General features: G+C 39.3%; 1 protein-coding gene across 10 annotated transcripts in view; it reads left to right on the forward strand.

The window, feature by feature from the left end:
* Positions 1–15,279, forward strand: part of cspg5a (chondroitin sulfate proteoglycan 5a) — an 81,696-nt gene that overhangs the window by 42,697 nt on the left and 23,720 nt on the right. For all 10 annotated transcript variants that reach the window (XM_036135376.1, XM_036135370.1, XM_036135372.1 and 7 more), the window contains exon 3: positions 14,853–15,041. In XM_036135376.1, the coding sequence (XP_035991269.1) occupies positions 14,853–15,041 (189 nt within the window). The remainder of the gene's footprint in view (positions 1–14,852; positions 15,042–15,279) is intronic.

Genomic DNA, 15,279 nt, shown 5'->3' on the forward strand with positions numbered 1-15,279 from the left:
TTGGCATTGGTTTATGGGCAACAGTGGCAAAGTTAGGGGTGCTCGTCCTGCAATTAGTGGGTTGCCGGTTAGATCCCCTGCTCCGACTATCTCAGTCGTTGTGCCACCAATGGCATTGATGTATGTCAACCTCGCCTCTGTCAGTCTGCCCCAGGGCAGCTGTGGCTACTAACGTAGCTCACCACTGTCAGGGTGTGAAAGTGTGCGTGAATGTAGAGTAAAGCGCTTTAGTGACGTCGAACTTGACAAAGTACAAGCCATTTACCATTGCAACCCCAAAACTTCAAGGTTCTCTTGATCTCCAGCTTTCCAGCAGATATTAGAAAGACTAGCGCCTGAAACTGCTCTTGATATTATCCCCTTTGTTAAAATCCACGTTCATTTAGTAGAAAACTGATGTCAGCGCAATATCCTGCCACCGCCACCTTTCATTGTCAGTATCGACTTCTTATTGGTGAACATGCAGTGTTGAGTCTGTTCCAGCACGCCATTGGGAATTGTACCCCAACAGTTCAGTTTTGGTTTCATTAGTTCATAACTCCTGCACCGTTTTGGGAGAGTTTAGTCAGGTGTGGATATTTTCATCAGATTAAAAGCATCCCGGGTTGCAACCCTGCTCCTCGACAAACGGAGAACACAGCAGAGTGCGGTCTCATGTGAAACACAACCGCTACTCATTGGAAACTGTTGCAGGTCAGTAATACTACTGTCCTCTTGGCAGCCTCTCTCACCAGTTATGGTCTCGTCTTTTCATCGGCTTTGGAGAAAGGTCTGTTTTTTTTTGTCATGACAATGTCGTCCCATACTTCCTTCATTTACCAGTCACTCCCTCGTTGTGCCATGGTGTACAATGATGCTGATTTTCTTTTCAGACCTCTCTCCTGACCAAGATTTTTATAGAATGACATCCTTTTGATCCTTCATAACCTTTTCCCAAAACTACGCGAGCTTTTGATCTGAGGAAAATCCTACTAGGACAACTGAACTTCATTCCAGGGTACTCAGATTCAGTTTCACTGGTTGCAGGTGTGAATGGAGTGCCATTCTCATGGATCAATCAGAAACTGCTTTTTCCAGCTTAGAAATCTTTCTAAGCTTCAAACTCTGGTGTCAAACGTTGAAATGGAGATGATTATTTGGGCTTTTATTTAATTTTGTCTTGATTGTATAAATACCTTTTTTGTCTTTGAATAAGAAGGATCTTGACCATCTCTAGTCAGTTCAGAAAGCTGCTGAAAGGCTTTTAACAAACGCACAAAAGAGACAGCCCTTTAGTCCAGCTTCTAATCTCCTTACGTTGGCTACCGGTACATTTTACAGTTCATATAACATGTTTTTGTATTTACTTCTGTAGCCATGAGTGGTCAAGCCCCAGCCCAAATCTCTGGTCTTTAGAGTCCTAAGGCTCTTCTCGCAGTCTGAGACCTTCCAGTCAACGGCTGTTAATGGTTAGATGAACATGTTTTATGACCAGAAGGGATAAATCCTTTAGAGTGGCAGCCCCAAAACTTTGGAAGGTGTTGCCTCCATCTTTGCCTCGTTTTGATTCTGTTGATTCTTTAAAAACCAGCGAAGCTTTTACCTAGTTTTAGGCTGTATGATGTTACAGATATTTTATTGATTTTATCTTGTTTATGGTTGTTTTTATGGTAAAGCACTTTGTGGGTTTTGATCTGTGAAAGATGCTATACAGATAAAGTTTGCTTACTTGCGTGCTAACTCCAGAAGCCTGAATGCTGAAACTGAATCCAAATATGATTCAACAAATAATTTTTTTGTGTTTAATGTTTAAATTTATTTTTGCTTTTTTCATCACAAAAACCTGGCATTTTTACATTTTTAACAGACGCAGTTCTTGATCTACATCATTTGTGCTCCAAACTAAAGCGAGTCTGTTAAAGTGCAATACCACTGACAACCACAAGGGGAGCCTCCCATACCTCTATGTCCACATTTGATCTTAAAAGTATTTGAGAACTTCTCCCATGAAACACTTAGTCCAGTTTTCTCTCAAGTCATTATAGGATCATTAGCTAGAATCCCTCTAATCAGTTTTCTTGTTTTGAGTCTGTTTTAGTTAATTAGTGATAACAGAGTATGGTAATATTCTGGTTTATCGCAGTGAAAAGAAATACGGACTACTAGAGACAGTGCAAATTAGGTATCAGGGTGGATTGATTTCTAATTTTTGACATAAGAGGTCAAACTTAGGGCCATAAATATATCACGAATATATACTTCATCACAGTATCAGTGCATGCAATATTAATATGGTAAAATATGATCTCACGCAACAATTGTAAATAAAAGTTATTCCAAGTATCACCCCTTCCCATTCTGCATGCTGAGATGTTATTTGGCCTGTTGGCGGATTCTCATTGTATTTTTTTACACATTTTATACAAAACATTAAGTTTTCAGTTTCACGTTTTAGTTTTTCCAATTAAATTTATTATTTTTTAATTAACAAAACTTCTGGCCCCAATTTAGCTCCATAGAGGTACCCCGTCTGAGACAGATTACAAAAGATCCTAAAGGTCACAATGAGTGTTGAAAGAACAGCTGAAAAAGATATAAGTGAGGAAAATTTTTAAAAATAACATTTTTTAAATATTCAGTTCGATTCCATGAGACTCATCACTTTTAAATGGCTGTGTCTCAGTTGTTTAAACTATTAACTGTGATAATTGGAGTCAAATAAATGACATAAAGCTATGATGAGACATAAATCACGGGGGAAACTGGCTCTGCTGCGAATGTGTTTCCCAAACATCGTACATTTCTTCCAGTGATTGCAAAATAAATTATCCCCTGATTGGCAAAGCCCATGCAATCACCATATATTTGATTGTCTGTTGCAATATATGGAGTTCATGTTTGTATTTAACCTCCTAAGAGCAAACTGAGTTTCTGCCGAGCTGATTTACTGTCTTCTTGTCAGGGTCACAAGCGGAGCAGTTACGTGAGAAACATCCCTTTCAGCTTCACTGAATGGTTGCAGTTAAGTGTGACAAGGGACCCATCTGTGCATCGGTAATTAGTTTGCAGTTTACGGTGTCGTGACTGCTCTCCAGGGATCCAGAGGTTTATGCAAATAGGGTTGGGGTACAGTCGGATCGGCAGATCTCTGCTGAATGAGTCACTTGCGTCATTAGTAGCCTCGGCACATATTAAACAGCAGGAGCGACGGTATATAGCCGCGTCGCACAGACGGCTCCGCAGGAAAACGGCGTGTAACTGTGACAAGCAAACAGAAATCAGCCAAAGTGGGTGTTTATATTCTGCTAACCAGGTGTCAAAAACTGCATGCAAGTACGCACCAGGCTCGGGTAAATGCTGCAAATGCAGCGCTCATTTAGAAGACACTGCTGATGGGCTTCGAAAGCAAGCAAACCGTTTTAAGTTTGTAGATTTTTGTGATGATTTGCACCTAGAAAACGAAAGGTTTCAACTCATGAATTTAAAACTACTGAACACGATTATCAGTAAACTGGTTGGATTCTTCCAATGCCGGCAGGGCACTGCTAAATATGTTGCCCTGCTTTTAAATCCCCTTTTTTAGTTCTCAGACTGAAGGGTTAAGCACAACTGACTGATTGGTTGATAATTTGATTATCATGGGCCATCTGCAGAACAAAATCCGATGATATTATTTAAGCTGCTGTGTTGCTGCTTTTCTCCCTAAATGCTCTTCATTTAAGGTCAATAACTATGTTTAAAAGTTTTGTTTGTACTCTTCAGAAGTGAAGGGGTCCTTGTTTGACTCTCACGAGTTCACCTTGCCTTAATGCAAATTAGGAGCTCCAAATTTAAGCCAGTGTCCTTCAACGTGCAACCATAGTTGACAGGGAATATGTAAATTCCCCATAAGGTAGTCTGAACCCACACCTACCTTTAAGTCTGCCTGTACCTTTAAGAGAAAACAGGTGCAAAGCCAGAAGACGTGAAATATATCGATCTTGGTTTTTATTTGATTTACCTTATCCAGACTTTTCAAGCCCCCATCATCAACAGCTTGCCTTAATCTGCCAAGAGTTTGTGGGTTTTTTTCTCTCATTCCATTAAAACTGTAACATTTAACTCATGTTTACTGGATATGTTTTCCCTTGTCCTCCCCAACCATGATGCACTGCTCCATCAGAGAGGCCTCCACCCAGTGATGTAAAGTCTAAAACCAGGAGGTTTTGCAATGGCAACCAATCGAGTCATGTAGCTATTTCCCATAAGTTTGACCTCATTCTGACTCAGTCACGGACCCATCTCTTCTTGTGAAAATAAAACTTAAAACGCTCCATCTGTCTTGTTTAAATGTCCAATCAGATGAGATCCAACTCCAGCCTTTCCTCCTCCTCTCTGTCAACCTTGTAAAATCTATCCCAGTTTTTTAATCCTTCCCTCAGCTCGACCCGTGGTTTCCCTTTCCCTCCCAAAGCCCCTAGCGAATGAGAAAGTTGCCCTTTATTTGGAAGCAGAAAGTTAAATGTGGATCTCAGTGCCAGAATCCCTGTTCATGTTGTTTAGTTTTTATTTTTTTCTTTAGGAGAATCCGGGTCTCTCCTGTCCTCTGCTGGCCTTTCAGCCACACACCCAGCCTGTTCTGGATACTTGACAAAGGTTTTTTTTTTCTTCCATCTTTGCAATCCTTGCATAGGAAAATATTACCCTTAGGTAGGACATGTTTAAAAATAGTGCTACTTCTTATGCAGATCCGGACTTTATGCTAATATATTCAGCACCCTTGTTTAACCTCGCCTGTCATTTCGGATCCCGCTCGTTTTGGTCTTACCTTCTGTTGGGCTGTTCCCCTATTCACCTTCTTAAGACTTTGTTATGTTCTTACTTTATGTTTTAAAGAAATACTGCTTTTCCTACAGTTAATCAATAAGCAAAAAGCAAAGAGAAAGCTCTACAATTAATAGGGTGTCACAATTCTAAAGGGTCCAGATCTTCAATAGGGTTTCCCACAGGATCAGTTCCTATTCTAGACCTGGTTTGATGCTTTATCCAGATCTTTAACTGCCTGTAATAATAATATTAATAAAAAAGATCACATACTAAATCACATACATTCAAGCACCTCATTGGCCATGAAGCAAATATTAATCTATATGTTCACTCCTCACAATTTCACGGCAGAAAGGAAAGATCGAGACGGACGTATAAGATGGACTAAAACTGCAAGTAGCATCTTTTAAAAACTATTTTAGTGCAAAACTGACAGAATTTAGGACCCAAGCCTTCCAAAATGTAGATCTGTGCAATGCACTACGTCCAGAAAGCACCAGCGGCATGACAAATGGGGTTCTGTTCCCTCCGGACAACAGTTACAGAACCTCTGTTCAACAGTAGCAATAAAGGCACGGTCCGCTAATTTAGTCTCTGGTTTTAAATGTGGGTGCAGAGAACAATGTTTTTTAACAGTTTCATGCAATTTTCAACTACGTATTAACAGTGAAAAAGTGGTAAGCTGATTATTTAGTGAAATGTATTTTCTTATGTGCAAACAAATAAGACAGCAGAAAGCAGTCCTTTTACGACTGGAATATTGCACAAATCAAAATAGCGATGAGCCAATTTGATATGTAGTTATTTTGTCATGATCCCAAGGTGTTGTGTTGTGCTTTCAGTTAGTGTTTAAGTTTTGTGTATAGTTTACTTCTGTTTCGTGCCATCGTCAGTTTCTCAGTTTTCACCCCAACCATTTGATATTCTGTTGATTGTTGCTCACCTGATTTTCATCCTGTTGATTACTTCCCAGCGTATTTAAGTTCCTGGTTTCTGTTTCCTCATGGCCGGATTCTCTGTTTGTCTCCCCGTCACATGAGTGTGTAAGTTGTCAGTTATCGATTAAACTTTCATCATTACACCGTCTCTCCTGCTGCAGGCATCAACTCCAAATTATGACACAATGAGTATTTTACCCCTAAAATAAGATAATTAGATATCCTGTACCTGAAACAAGATGAATTGTTCCTGTTTTAGTGCACAAATCTTATTACATTGCCAAGTAGTCTTTTTTTTACCTGCTCGAATCAAGTAGAAATACACTAATTTCAAGAATATTTTACTTACTTTTAGTTCCCTTTTTGCAGTGTAGGTTTTCTGTCTGTTCTTTCATCCAATCCTTAAATTCATTATGTGGCTTCTGTGTTCCTGTCTGCGTTTTTTTCCTATAACCTTACAAATCATGAAAAATAGTTCAAAATGTCAACTCTCTAATTGTCTTTATTTAAAAAATATTAATAAAACCTGTTTTACAACTCTATAAATTCACCTCTGCTTTTAATGGAAGTGTTTAATGGCCAGATGAAGGCTAGAGACTTATGTTTTTATTTTAATTCTTTTTGTATATATTTTAAGTATATACAAAATTTTTAAGTATAGCTCTTAAAGGAACAATCCTAACTCTAAGGTGTTGAATACTTTAGTCCAAAACACAAACACATACCTTTTCATGCCTGTTCTTTGTCATATAGCCCAGCTCACCATCTAATTAACCAATTTAGAGCAAAATGAAAGAACAAATACTATCAATAAAACAAAAAGTTTGCCTTTGTTCTAACTGGGACACCAGATATTGTTTCTTTGAAAATGTTTTCATGCAATGCTGCAAAAAATGTCTCTGTTCTCCTTAATCAGCAGGGCACAAGGTGGGGGATTAGCCAGGAATCCTGTTTTTGTGACAGTGGCATGATGACACAACACAATATGAGGATGTGCAGGAGAGACCAGCACGGCGGTGCAGACAGGGTAGAGTGGACGATGTTGAAAGGATTAATAACATGGCAGCTATGATGCCTGATCTGCAGAGACAATTAATGCATTAACGATCAAATAAATACTTTGAATTTGAACTTTCCAGGTGTACGGGAAATAAAAAGATTGTGAAAACTGTGATTCTTGGCGATAAAAGTTGCCGCCCAGGAAGACCAGAATGTACAGTAAAGCAGTAAATGTTCGCATAATACCACGTGTGCTCAGTGTTAATCCACACAGACATTAATTTTACTGGAAAATGTTGGTAAAAGCAAGAAAGGATGGCTGCCCGTCATTGTTTATGACGAGCAGCCATTTGTTTATTGACCTCCTCCTCCTCACTCCAGGTTGTAACTATTGATTTACGTCGACTTAGTGAATACGTTCATTGATCCCGCTGGCATCACGTGCGCTGGTGCTGCTCCATCAGCAGTGGCAACATTTAAATAAATAAAGAAAATCTTTAAAGCTACACCTGCTCTGGCTTGAAGAAGCTTTCAGAATTGAATCATAAGAATTACCTGCAGCAAAGATGACTGCAAACAATGTCTTTTATGTAACGGTTGGTCAATAGAAGCACCGTGGGTCATTAAGGAATGACGATAAAGTTCACTGATGACTCCACCGTCCTCACTTTAGTAATAATACAGACCCAAGGTTCACCTTGGACTTCTAAGAACAGGGGGAAAAATATTAGGCTGCACAACATAAAATGTGATTCAGCTGGAGCTCTTTGGCACGAATGAGGAGAGAAATGGGATGGAGAATAAGAGCCGGTGAGTAGGAAAGTAAATGTTCCAAAAGGCAAACAGCAGGAGAAGGATTAGAGAAACGAGGAGAAGAGGACAGAAGAAGAATGTTGAACTGGATGCTGAGGATGATTTTTGGCTCGGCTCGTTCGCCTGTGAAGGCGCAACACGTCAACTCCACGTCTGCTCTGTTTGTCGCTCAGCTGCGTTGCCGTGGTGACCAGCACATCACCGTCCCTCCTCGTCCTTTCTGCATCCCTCTCTCCTCCTTTTATTTCCCTCCCTACCCCACTCTCCCCCTCCCGCCCGCCGGCTTACATAAACCTCTTCCTTTGTACAAACAGAAACACTCAGAGGTAGAGTGCACTGAAGTCTCCTTGAAAATGTGATATCAGGCTCCATCGCTCCGCTCTCGTCTCCTCGCACATGCCCACACACTCAAAATGTCTCCTGGCTCCTCGCCAGCGTTTCCTCTCAGCTGGCAAATGAAAGAAGGATATTCAGGAAGGAAACCAAGCGTGAGGGGAACGCGCTTGCATGTGAAAAAGGCACATAGGATCAGCAAACCCTGAATTCTTCATTCTCTTTACAGATCTATAACCCTTACCCTTTGTCAGAGAAATATTGCAGAGAGTGCTCAGTTTTCACTTGAAACCCCCCCTGTTTCACCTGTAAAATCAGTGAAAATTGTGACAAAAATATTTTTAAGAAGTCATTATGGTCAAGGCTGTCTAGATTCTTGTATTTGATTTGGTCAAAGTTCTAAATAAATTGGAAAAAAATCTAACATTTGTGACATAACATTCTATTTTTAAAATGTTTTTGGGCTTGTTTGCATTTAGGTATGTCATTTTTATATGGGAGTAGGACTGGACGATATAGATACAAAGCATATCAATAAAATAAAAATCATATTAATCTATATCAATAATTATATAATTTAAGTGCAGCCCTGGCCATTTTATACTGTTGTTTAGTGACTTATTTTCAGATACAGAACACACAAACACTGAATTTAAACTCAACCCTTTATTCAACCAACTTTTTACCAAAACTGAAAGTTTTGAAAAAAGAAAAAAAAGTGTGCTCTCTGAACTCTTTGAAGGGGGCGGAGCTTGGTTTCTGGGTCTGCGTTGTGATTGGTTGGGAGGATGTAATGAGGATGTAATATTAACCTACATGGCTAGAATGCATAAGGAAGGAAAACTGTTATTCTATTGAACTTTTTATTGACCCTCTTTTATCTATCATCAATATACGTCTATCGATCGATTATATATTGTTATTGAATTAATTGGGAGGCATTTATTTATGCTTAGTGGACTGTTGCATCACTAATGTATCAAAGCCCGCAGCTTTTAATACACATTCAACAACTTGTCTCCTGCGTATTGCTGCAACACCTCCAAAAAATGCCAAGAGACCAAATAAATCTATGGTACAACTATACGAAAAGTTATCTGAAACGTATTACAAAGAAAACATCGAGATGAATGTGTTACATTCTCTCCATATTGTCTTTTCTGATCCTGCGCAAATATTTTTTGTTCATTTTTAAGATCAATGTGGGTTTTTTTATACTGTTGAAAAATGCCATCTTAATTGAACCGCTCATTTTCCAGGACAGGGAGGGGCTGCTGCTGCTCAGAGGGCAGAATTCATCAGGATTACTCAGACATGCATGAATCCATCTACTTTGAGCAGGATTTTGATCAAGGAAAAGCATCACAACATAGTTAAAAGCTCAAACAAGTACTTTTTCCATGAGATTGGCCTCTTAAATAGTTTTTTTACTCTTTTGAACTTGAAATCACATTAAGACAATTCAGCAATAAATCCATTACTTATTTCTTTTTGTATTTACACAGCTGGAACTAGGAGTAATAAGACTTATATGTGGTGCCCTGCAAAGGGAGGGATCCAGAACAGATACCAGAACCACCTCAGCTGAGTTCTTAAGAAGCAGTGGAGGAGCCGATAATGGAGCTTCTAATCCTATTTCTAAGGCTGACCCTACAGAGAAAGCTCATTTCAGTCATTTTTATTTTCAGTGATTTTGTTCTTTTGATCACGAGCAGCATCACAACACCGCAGATGTGCATTAGACGTTTTGCTACACCTCTCTTTACCGCAACAGACTGGAGCAGGTTTCGCATTGTGACAGATGAGACCACCCTGCCATTAGTGAACAAGACATTTCAGGCACTTTAACTCCTCTGCTGACGGCAGAAATTGGTCCCTGAGCAATCCGACCTTTTCCTGAATCCAATTCGATCCAAATTAAATTCACGTCAATCCAAATAACTCAGGACGAGCCTATCAATTAGTCAGATTCAGAGAAGGCAGAGGACAGACAGAGCAGCCTTGGTCTAGCAGTTGACAGAGTTAATGGCAGCAATAGTTTAGTGGCTTCCCCAAGAAAACTAACTCCTGCTAAACAATAAAGTAAATTTATACATCGCTTATCTGTTCATATCAACCAATTGAAGCACTTTATGCTGCATTCAGACCGAACGCGATTTGAGCATCTTAAAGGCGTCCAACAACTCAACTTGGACGCTTGTGCAGAGCTTTTTGGCGCTCTGAGCAAAGTGTGGACACACTCGTCTGACACGCTACACTCTTCTTTTCCTCAAATGCGGGGAAATATTCACCATTGTATATGGTTTGATAACTTACCAGAGATGCCAACTTCCTCGCTAATCCTCCTCCGGACATGGTCCTTTACTGTCTCTGTAGTGATTATCATAGGTAGGTAATAGGATGGGTATAAACAATAACAACCAGTTTTTTCCTCCATTGTCGACTTCCCAGCTTTTCATGGTCCTTCCGTCCAATCAGAAAATGCGGCACTACGTCAAACATCTCTGATTGGTTGATGCTCTGTGTCCAGCTGCAAAAGTTCAGATTTTCCAACTCTAGTCTGTCGCTTTGGACATTCAGACGCTTGGAATCTCAGAACACGGCACACTTGATGGGTGACACATGCCACAGGTCCTCTCAACACGCCTGCATGAGCATCAGTCATAGACTTTGCATATGAAGGCGACGCCCCTGAAACTCAAATCGCGTTTGTTCTCACCGCAGCATTACAGTTTAGCAACATTTGCCCAATGGCACTCAGAAATGTGCTCACATTCATGCAGGTTAGTAGGCAACTTGGGGTTAAGTGCCTTGCCCAGCGGGACATCAACATGTAGCAGGAGGAAGCTGAAATTGAACGAGGTTAATGCAAAGAAATCCTGAAAGTAAACCTTTTAGAGGCTAGAAAAGACCCTATACAGGGGTGGAGGTTCACCTTCTACAAGAAAAAGGGCCCTGAACAAAAAGCCACAGCTACAAAGGAATAGCTTATGTCAAAGAATATTCATGTGTTAAAATGGGCCAAATTTCAGACCTAAATCCAAATGACAGTGTGAGGCAGTTATTCAAAACTGACATTCACAGACACTTTCCATTCATCCAGTCAGAGGTATTTTAAAGAAATTCCATCTCTAAAGCTAAAGCTGATTGAAAATACCTTAAAACATCCCAAGTTGTAATTGCAGATAAGTATGATCCTAAAATTAAAGAGTTGGTGTTGAATACAAATGCACACTTTTGTATTCAACACCAAATGCTTTATATATATATATATATATATAGATATATATATATAATATATATATATATATATCTCCTATAGATAGATTATCGATAGATAGATAGATAGATAGCTAGATAAGAGATAGATAGATAGATAGATACGATAGATAGATATATAGATAGATGTATATCCCTCCCTCTCTCTCTCTCTCGCTCCTCCGATCGCTCTCTCTCATCTCTCTCTCTCTCTCTCTCTCTCTCTCTCTCTCGCTCGCTCAGCTCGCTAGCTCGATCGCTAGATGCTCGATCGCTCCTGCTAGCTCGCTCGCTCGCTCGATAGATAGATATAGATATATATAGATATATAGATATATATAGATATAGATATAAAAAATCTAAACCCAATGTATTATAGTTTGTCCTCTTCAAAATTGGACTACTTTGTGTAGGTTTGTTAAAAAAATGGCTATAAAATGAAGTGATACTCATAGTTGTAATGTGGCACACAAAAAAAAGTACAGACTTTTGACACCAGTAACTCCGTCATTGGCTTTTTCCAGGAAAGAGATGCAGCTAAACATGGACGCACTTTGCCAGGAAGACTTTCTGTGGAAGAACAGACAAAAAATATCACAAATGTAATGGCAGATACAGCTTTGTCGAAGACAATCCAGCAAATGTACTCGCAAAAAGGCATTAGTCCTGCAGACTGTGACGTTACGATCTACACACACTTACATGGATTTTACAGATTGGGCAGCTTGCTCAGTAGGGCTTTGGTATAAGTATTGAGATAGTTTCTCATGACGAAGCAGAGGCTGGACAAAGCCATCTGCCTCTGTGGTTCCTGTCCCCAGGCGAACTCTGTACTCTACCACACACTTATGAAAGGAGCGCGGGACTCAAATGGCGTCTGTGTGTGAATCAACATGTGTGTTGCGTTAAATCCAATGAACGTCTTTTCTTGCTTAGTGTTTTCGACAGCAGCTTGGGTGCACATTTGTGAGTGAAAGCCTCTGCTGGAAAATCTCCTCAGGTGTTTTTTTTTCCCAGTTCACTCTCCATTACCAGCCAGGCAAAGTAAAGTCTTAATGTTTTCTGGATCAGACGTTAATCAAACCGTATGGACAAAAGTTCCTGCAGTGAATTACTTTGTAGGTACACTCTAAAAAATGAATTGCTTCAGTTGGTAACAAGTAATCAAGTCATTTTATTTAGTTCATAAGTTGTCAAATAAGTAAATTAAGTTGGGTAAACTTATTTCAATTACTTGCTACCAATTGAAGCAATTGATTTAAGTTGCTACAACATTCTCTTTTTAGAGTCTAGGCTTATTTAAATATGTTTAATCTTAAAATAATATTTTTCTCCAGCATGTGAAAAGGTTTTTTATGCTACATCAAAGCAGCTACAGATCACAGCAGTGTGATAATCATCAGGATTCCTAACCAGGGTGACCAGATGACTGTAGAACCGCCTTTAGCAAATATGATTCTCAGTAATCATTTTCTGTATAACTTTATCAGTCTCTCACACAACCAGTAGGAATTTTGACCAACTCTTTTTTTTTTATATTGCTTCAGTTCATTGGGGTTTGCAGAGATTAGTTTCTTTCTGCCGTCTTATGGTCCTACCACAGCATTTTAAGTTGACTTCTTCACATTAACTGGGTCTTTGAACCATGTTTTTATTTTTATTTTACAGCTATTCTGTCGTAGATTTGCTGCCGCGTTTGAGACCATCGTTCTGTTGATAACAATTTGTTTCAACGTCAGGCGGTCTCTCCGACAGATTGCCTCACATTTGACTCTACAATACCTCAGTTAACTTCACTTAGAGCTCAGTGATGGCAAAGTGAGCAGGTCCAGAGGTTACAGAATAGGACCTAATCATGAGCCCTCCCCCACCGTGTTTGAGAGTTAGCATAAGGTTTCTGTGCTGAAATAATGTGCACTATGGTCAAACATCTTCACTTTGGTCTCATCTGTCCAATGGGCTTGCTTCTAGAAATTTTAGGGTTCATTCAGAGGGGGAATTAGCAAACCTAATTCATGCTGCAATATTCTTTATCTGGTAACCCTTGCAGACATGCATACCTGTTCGGTCTGTTTCCAATTGTTCTGTCCTTTTACCAATTGATATGCTAACTGAGGCTTGCAGCGTCCAAAGTTTGGCCTTTCATCCAAACTGATGGACCACAATAACTGTTTCTCTACGGTTGTAGCTTGTGTCGTTTCGCCTTGGTATATTGTGTATATATATATATGTGTTTTCTTCAGACTAGCAAACTGCCAAATATCTTGTTTTTTTTTATTGCGGTGGTCATACTCATAATGACCAAATAATGAGGCATTTGTTATTACAAGCACCTGATTGCAAATTTACTTCTTGATCTGGTTGAAATGAGTACTAGTATCAACACTCAAGTGTCCTTGATAATAAATATATATATATATATTAGGGCTGGGCAAGTTAACGCGTTAATTTCGCGTTAACTCATTAGACTATTAACGGCGATATTTTCTTTAACGCGCGTTAACGCATGTTGGTCACATGCTTTTATTTTGTGAAGGTCTGTTGCTGCGGTGTAGGGGTTTGAATCAGAACAGTAGGTGGCGATAATGCGCCAATAACCTCGCTGTCAGCCCAGCCTCAGATTCAAAGAGGAAGAAAGGTGCTGGCCGGAAAAAAACACAGCTGACATGCGGAAGGCGGTGTTTCCCGCAGGTACCGCGAGCGAGCTTAGGCGAGGCGAGGCGGTGAGTTGGCGGCCGGAACAAGTTTTGTGCGGAGCGGAGCGGAGCGGAGCGGGGGGGGTCTGCATCGACGCCGTCGGTGAAGTCGCTTCTCGTTTCAAAGTATCCATGTGTTTTTGCCTGTTTTCCCCCTGCCATTCACTATATGCGCGCGAGAAAGCAACAACAAAAAAACGCGTGTTAACGTCAAATAAACGCAAGCATATCGAGCATGGAATATGACAGAAACAAGTTAGTTGGAACCACTGCCAAGTTAAACTTTGGTATTGAACATAAAATGGTAATGCTGCTCCCTGCTGTTACCTCAGAAATTGCCTGTTTTTGGTAGATTTTTTCCCCATAAAGAGAATTCCCTGTCAGTGGCAATAAGCTTTAATTTATTATTATTGCTATTTTTTGTTTTACATGTTTAAGTTGAGCTTTACACTAAATATGTGTTACTGATAAGTGCTACAAATGTTACAACACTTTTGTTCATATGGCAGCAGAACATTAAAATAAAAGTGCTCTTTACACTACTTTTGAATTCATTCTTGGAGTTTGTAAATACAATGCGATTAATCGCGATTAATCGCGATTAATCAGTGCGATTAATCGCGATTAAATATTTTAATCGTTGCCCAGCCCTAATATATATATATGTGTATATATATATATATATATATATATATATATATATATACATATATATATATATATATGTGTATATATATGTACATATATATATATATTATATATATATATTATATATATATATATATATATATATATATATATATATATATATATATATAATATATATTGTGTGTGTGTCTGTGTAATTATTAAGTATTATACTGTTCAAGTATTAAAATACTTGAACAGTCATACCTATAAAACAAAGAGGTGCAAAGGACATGCTTAAATCTATCTGGACCACTTTGCTTTGTTCTTTTTGTCTTTTATTTATACCTTTTGCTTTCATCTTACTCTTTTCTTATGCTCCCCATGTCTTTCTTTGTTTCAGGTGCAATGTCCAGGATTACATTTGGCACAAAGGTGCGCGCTGCGAGTCGGTGGTGACCGAGTTCCAGGTGATGTGCCTCGCCGTGGGCGCCTCGGCTCTGGTGGTCTTGCTGCTCTTCATGATCGTTGTCTGCTTCGCCAAAAAGCTCCATGTGCTCAAGACGGAGAACAAGAAGTTGCGCAGGCGCAGGTGAGATGAGGCTGTAAGGTTCTAACAAAGGATAAAATAGAAGATATGAAGACTTTTTCCCCCCTTTTGTACCTAGATATTTAAAGAGTTTTCAGTCAATTGTGTTTGGTATCATGTTTTGAGCCTATGAATCAAACAGGCTTTAACCTTCATTATTATTACTATTGCTCAAACTGCATTATTACTATTACTTAAATGCACTTCCTTATCCTGCCCCCAGATAGAAAGACCCTAAAGC

Source organism: Fundulus heteroclitus, chromosome 3, assembly GCF_011125445.2.
Source record: "Fundulus heteroclitus isolate FHET01 chromosome 3, MU-UCD_Fhet_4.1, whole genome shotgun sequence".
Lineage (NCBI taxonomy): Eukaryota > Metazoa > Chordata > Actinopteri > Cyprinodontiformes > Fundulidae > Fundulus > Fundulus heteroclitus.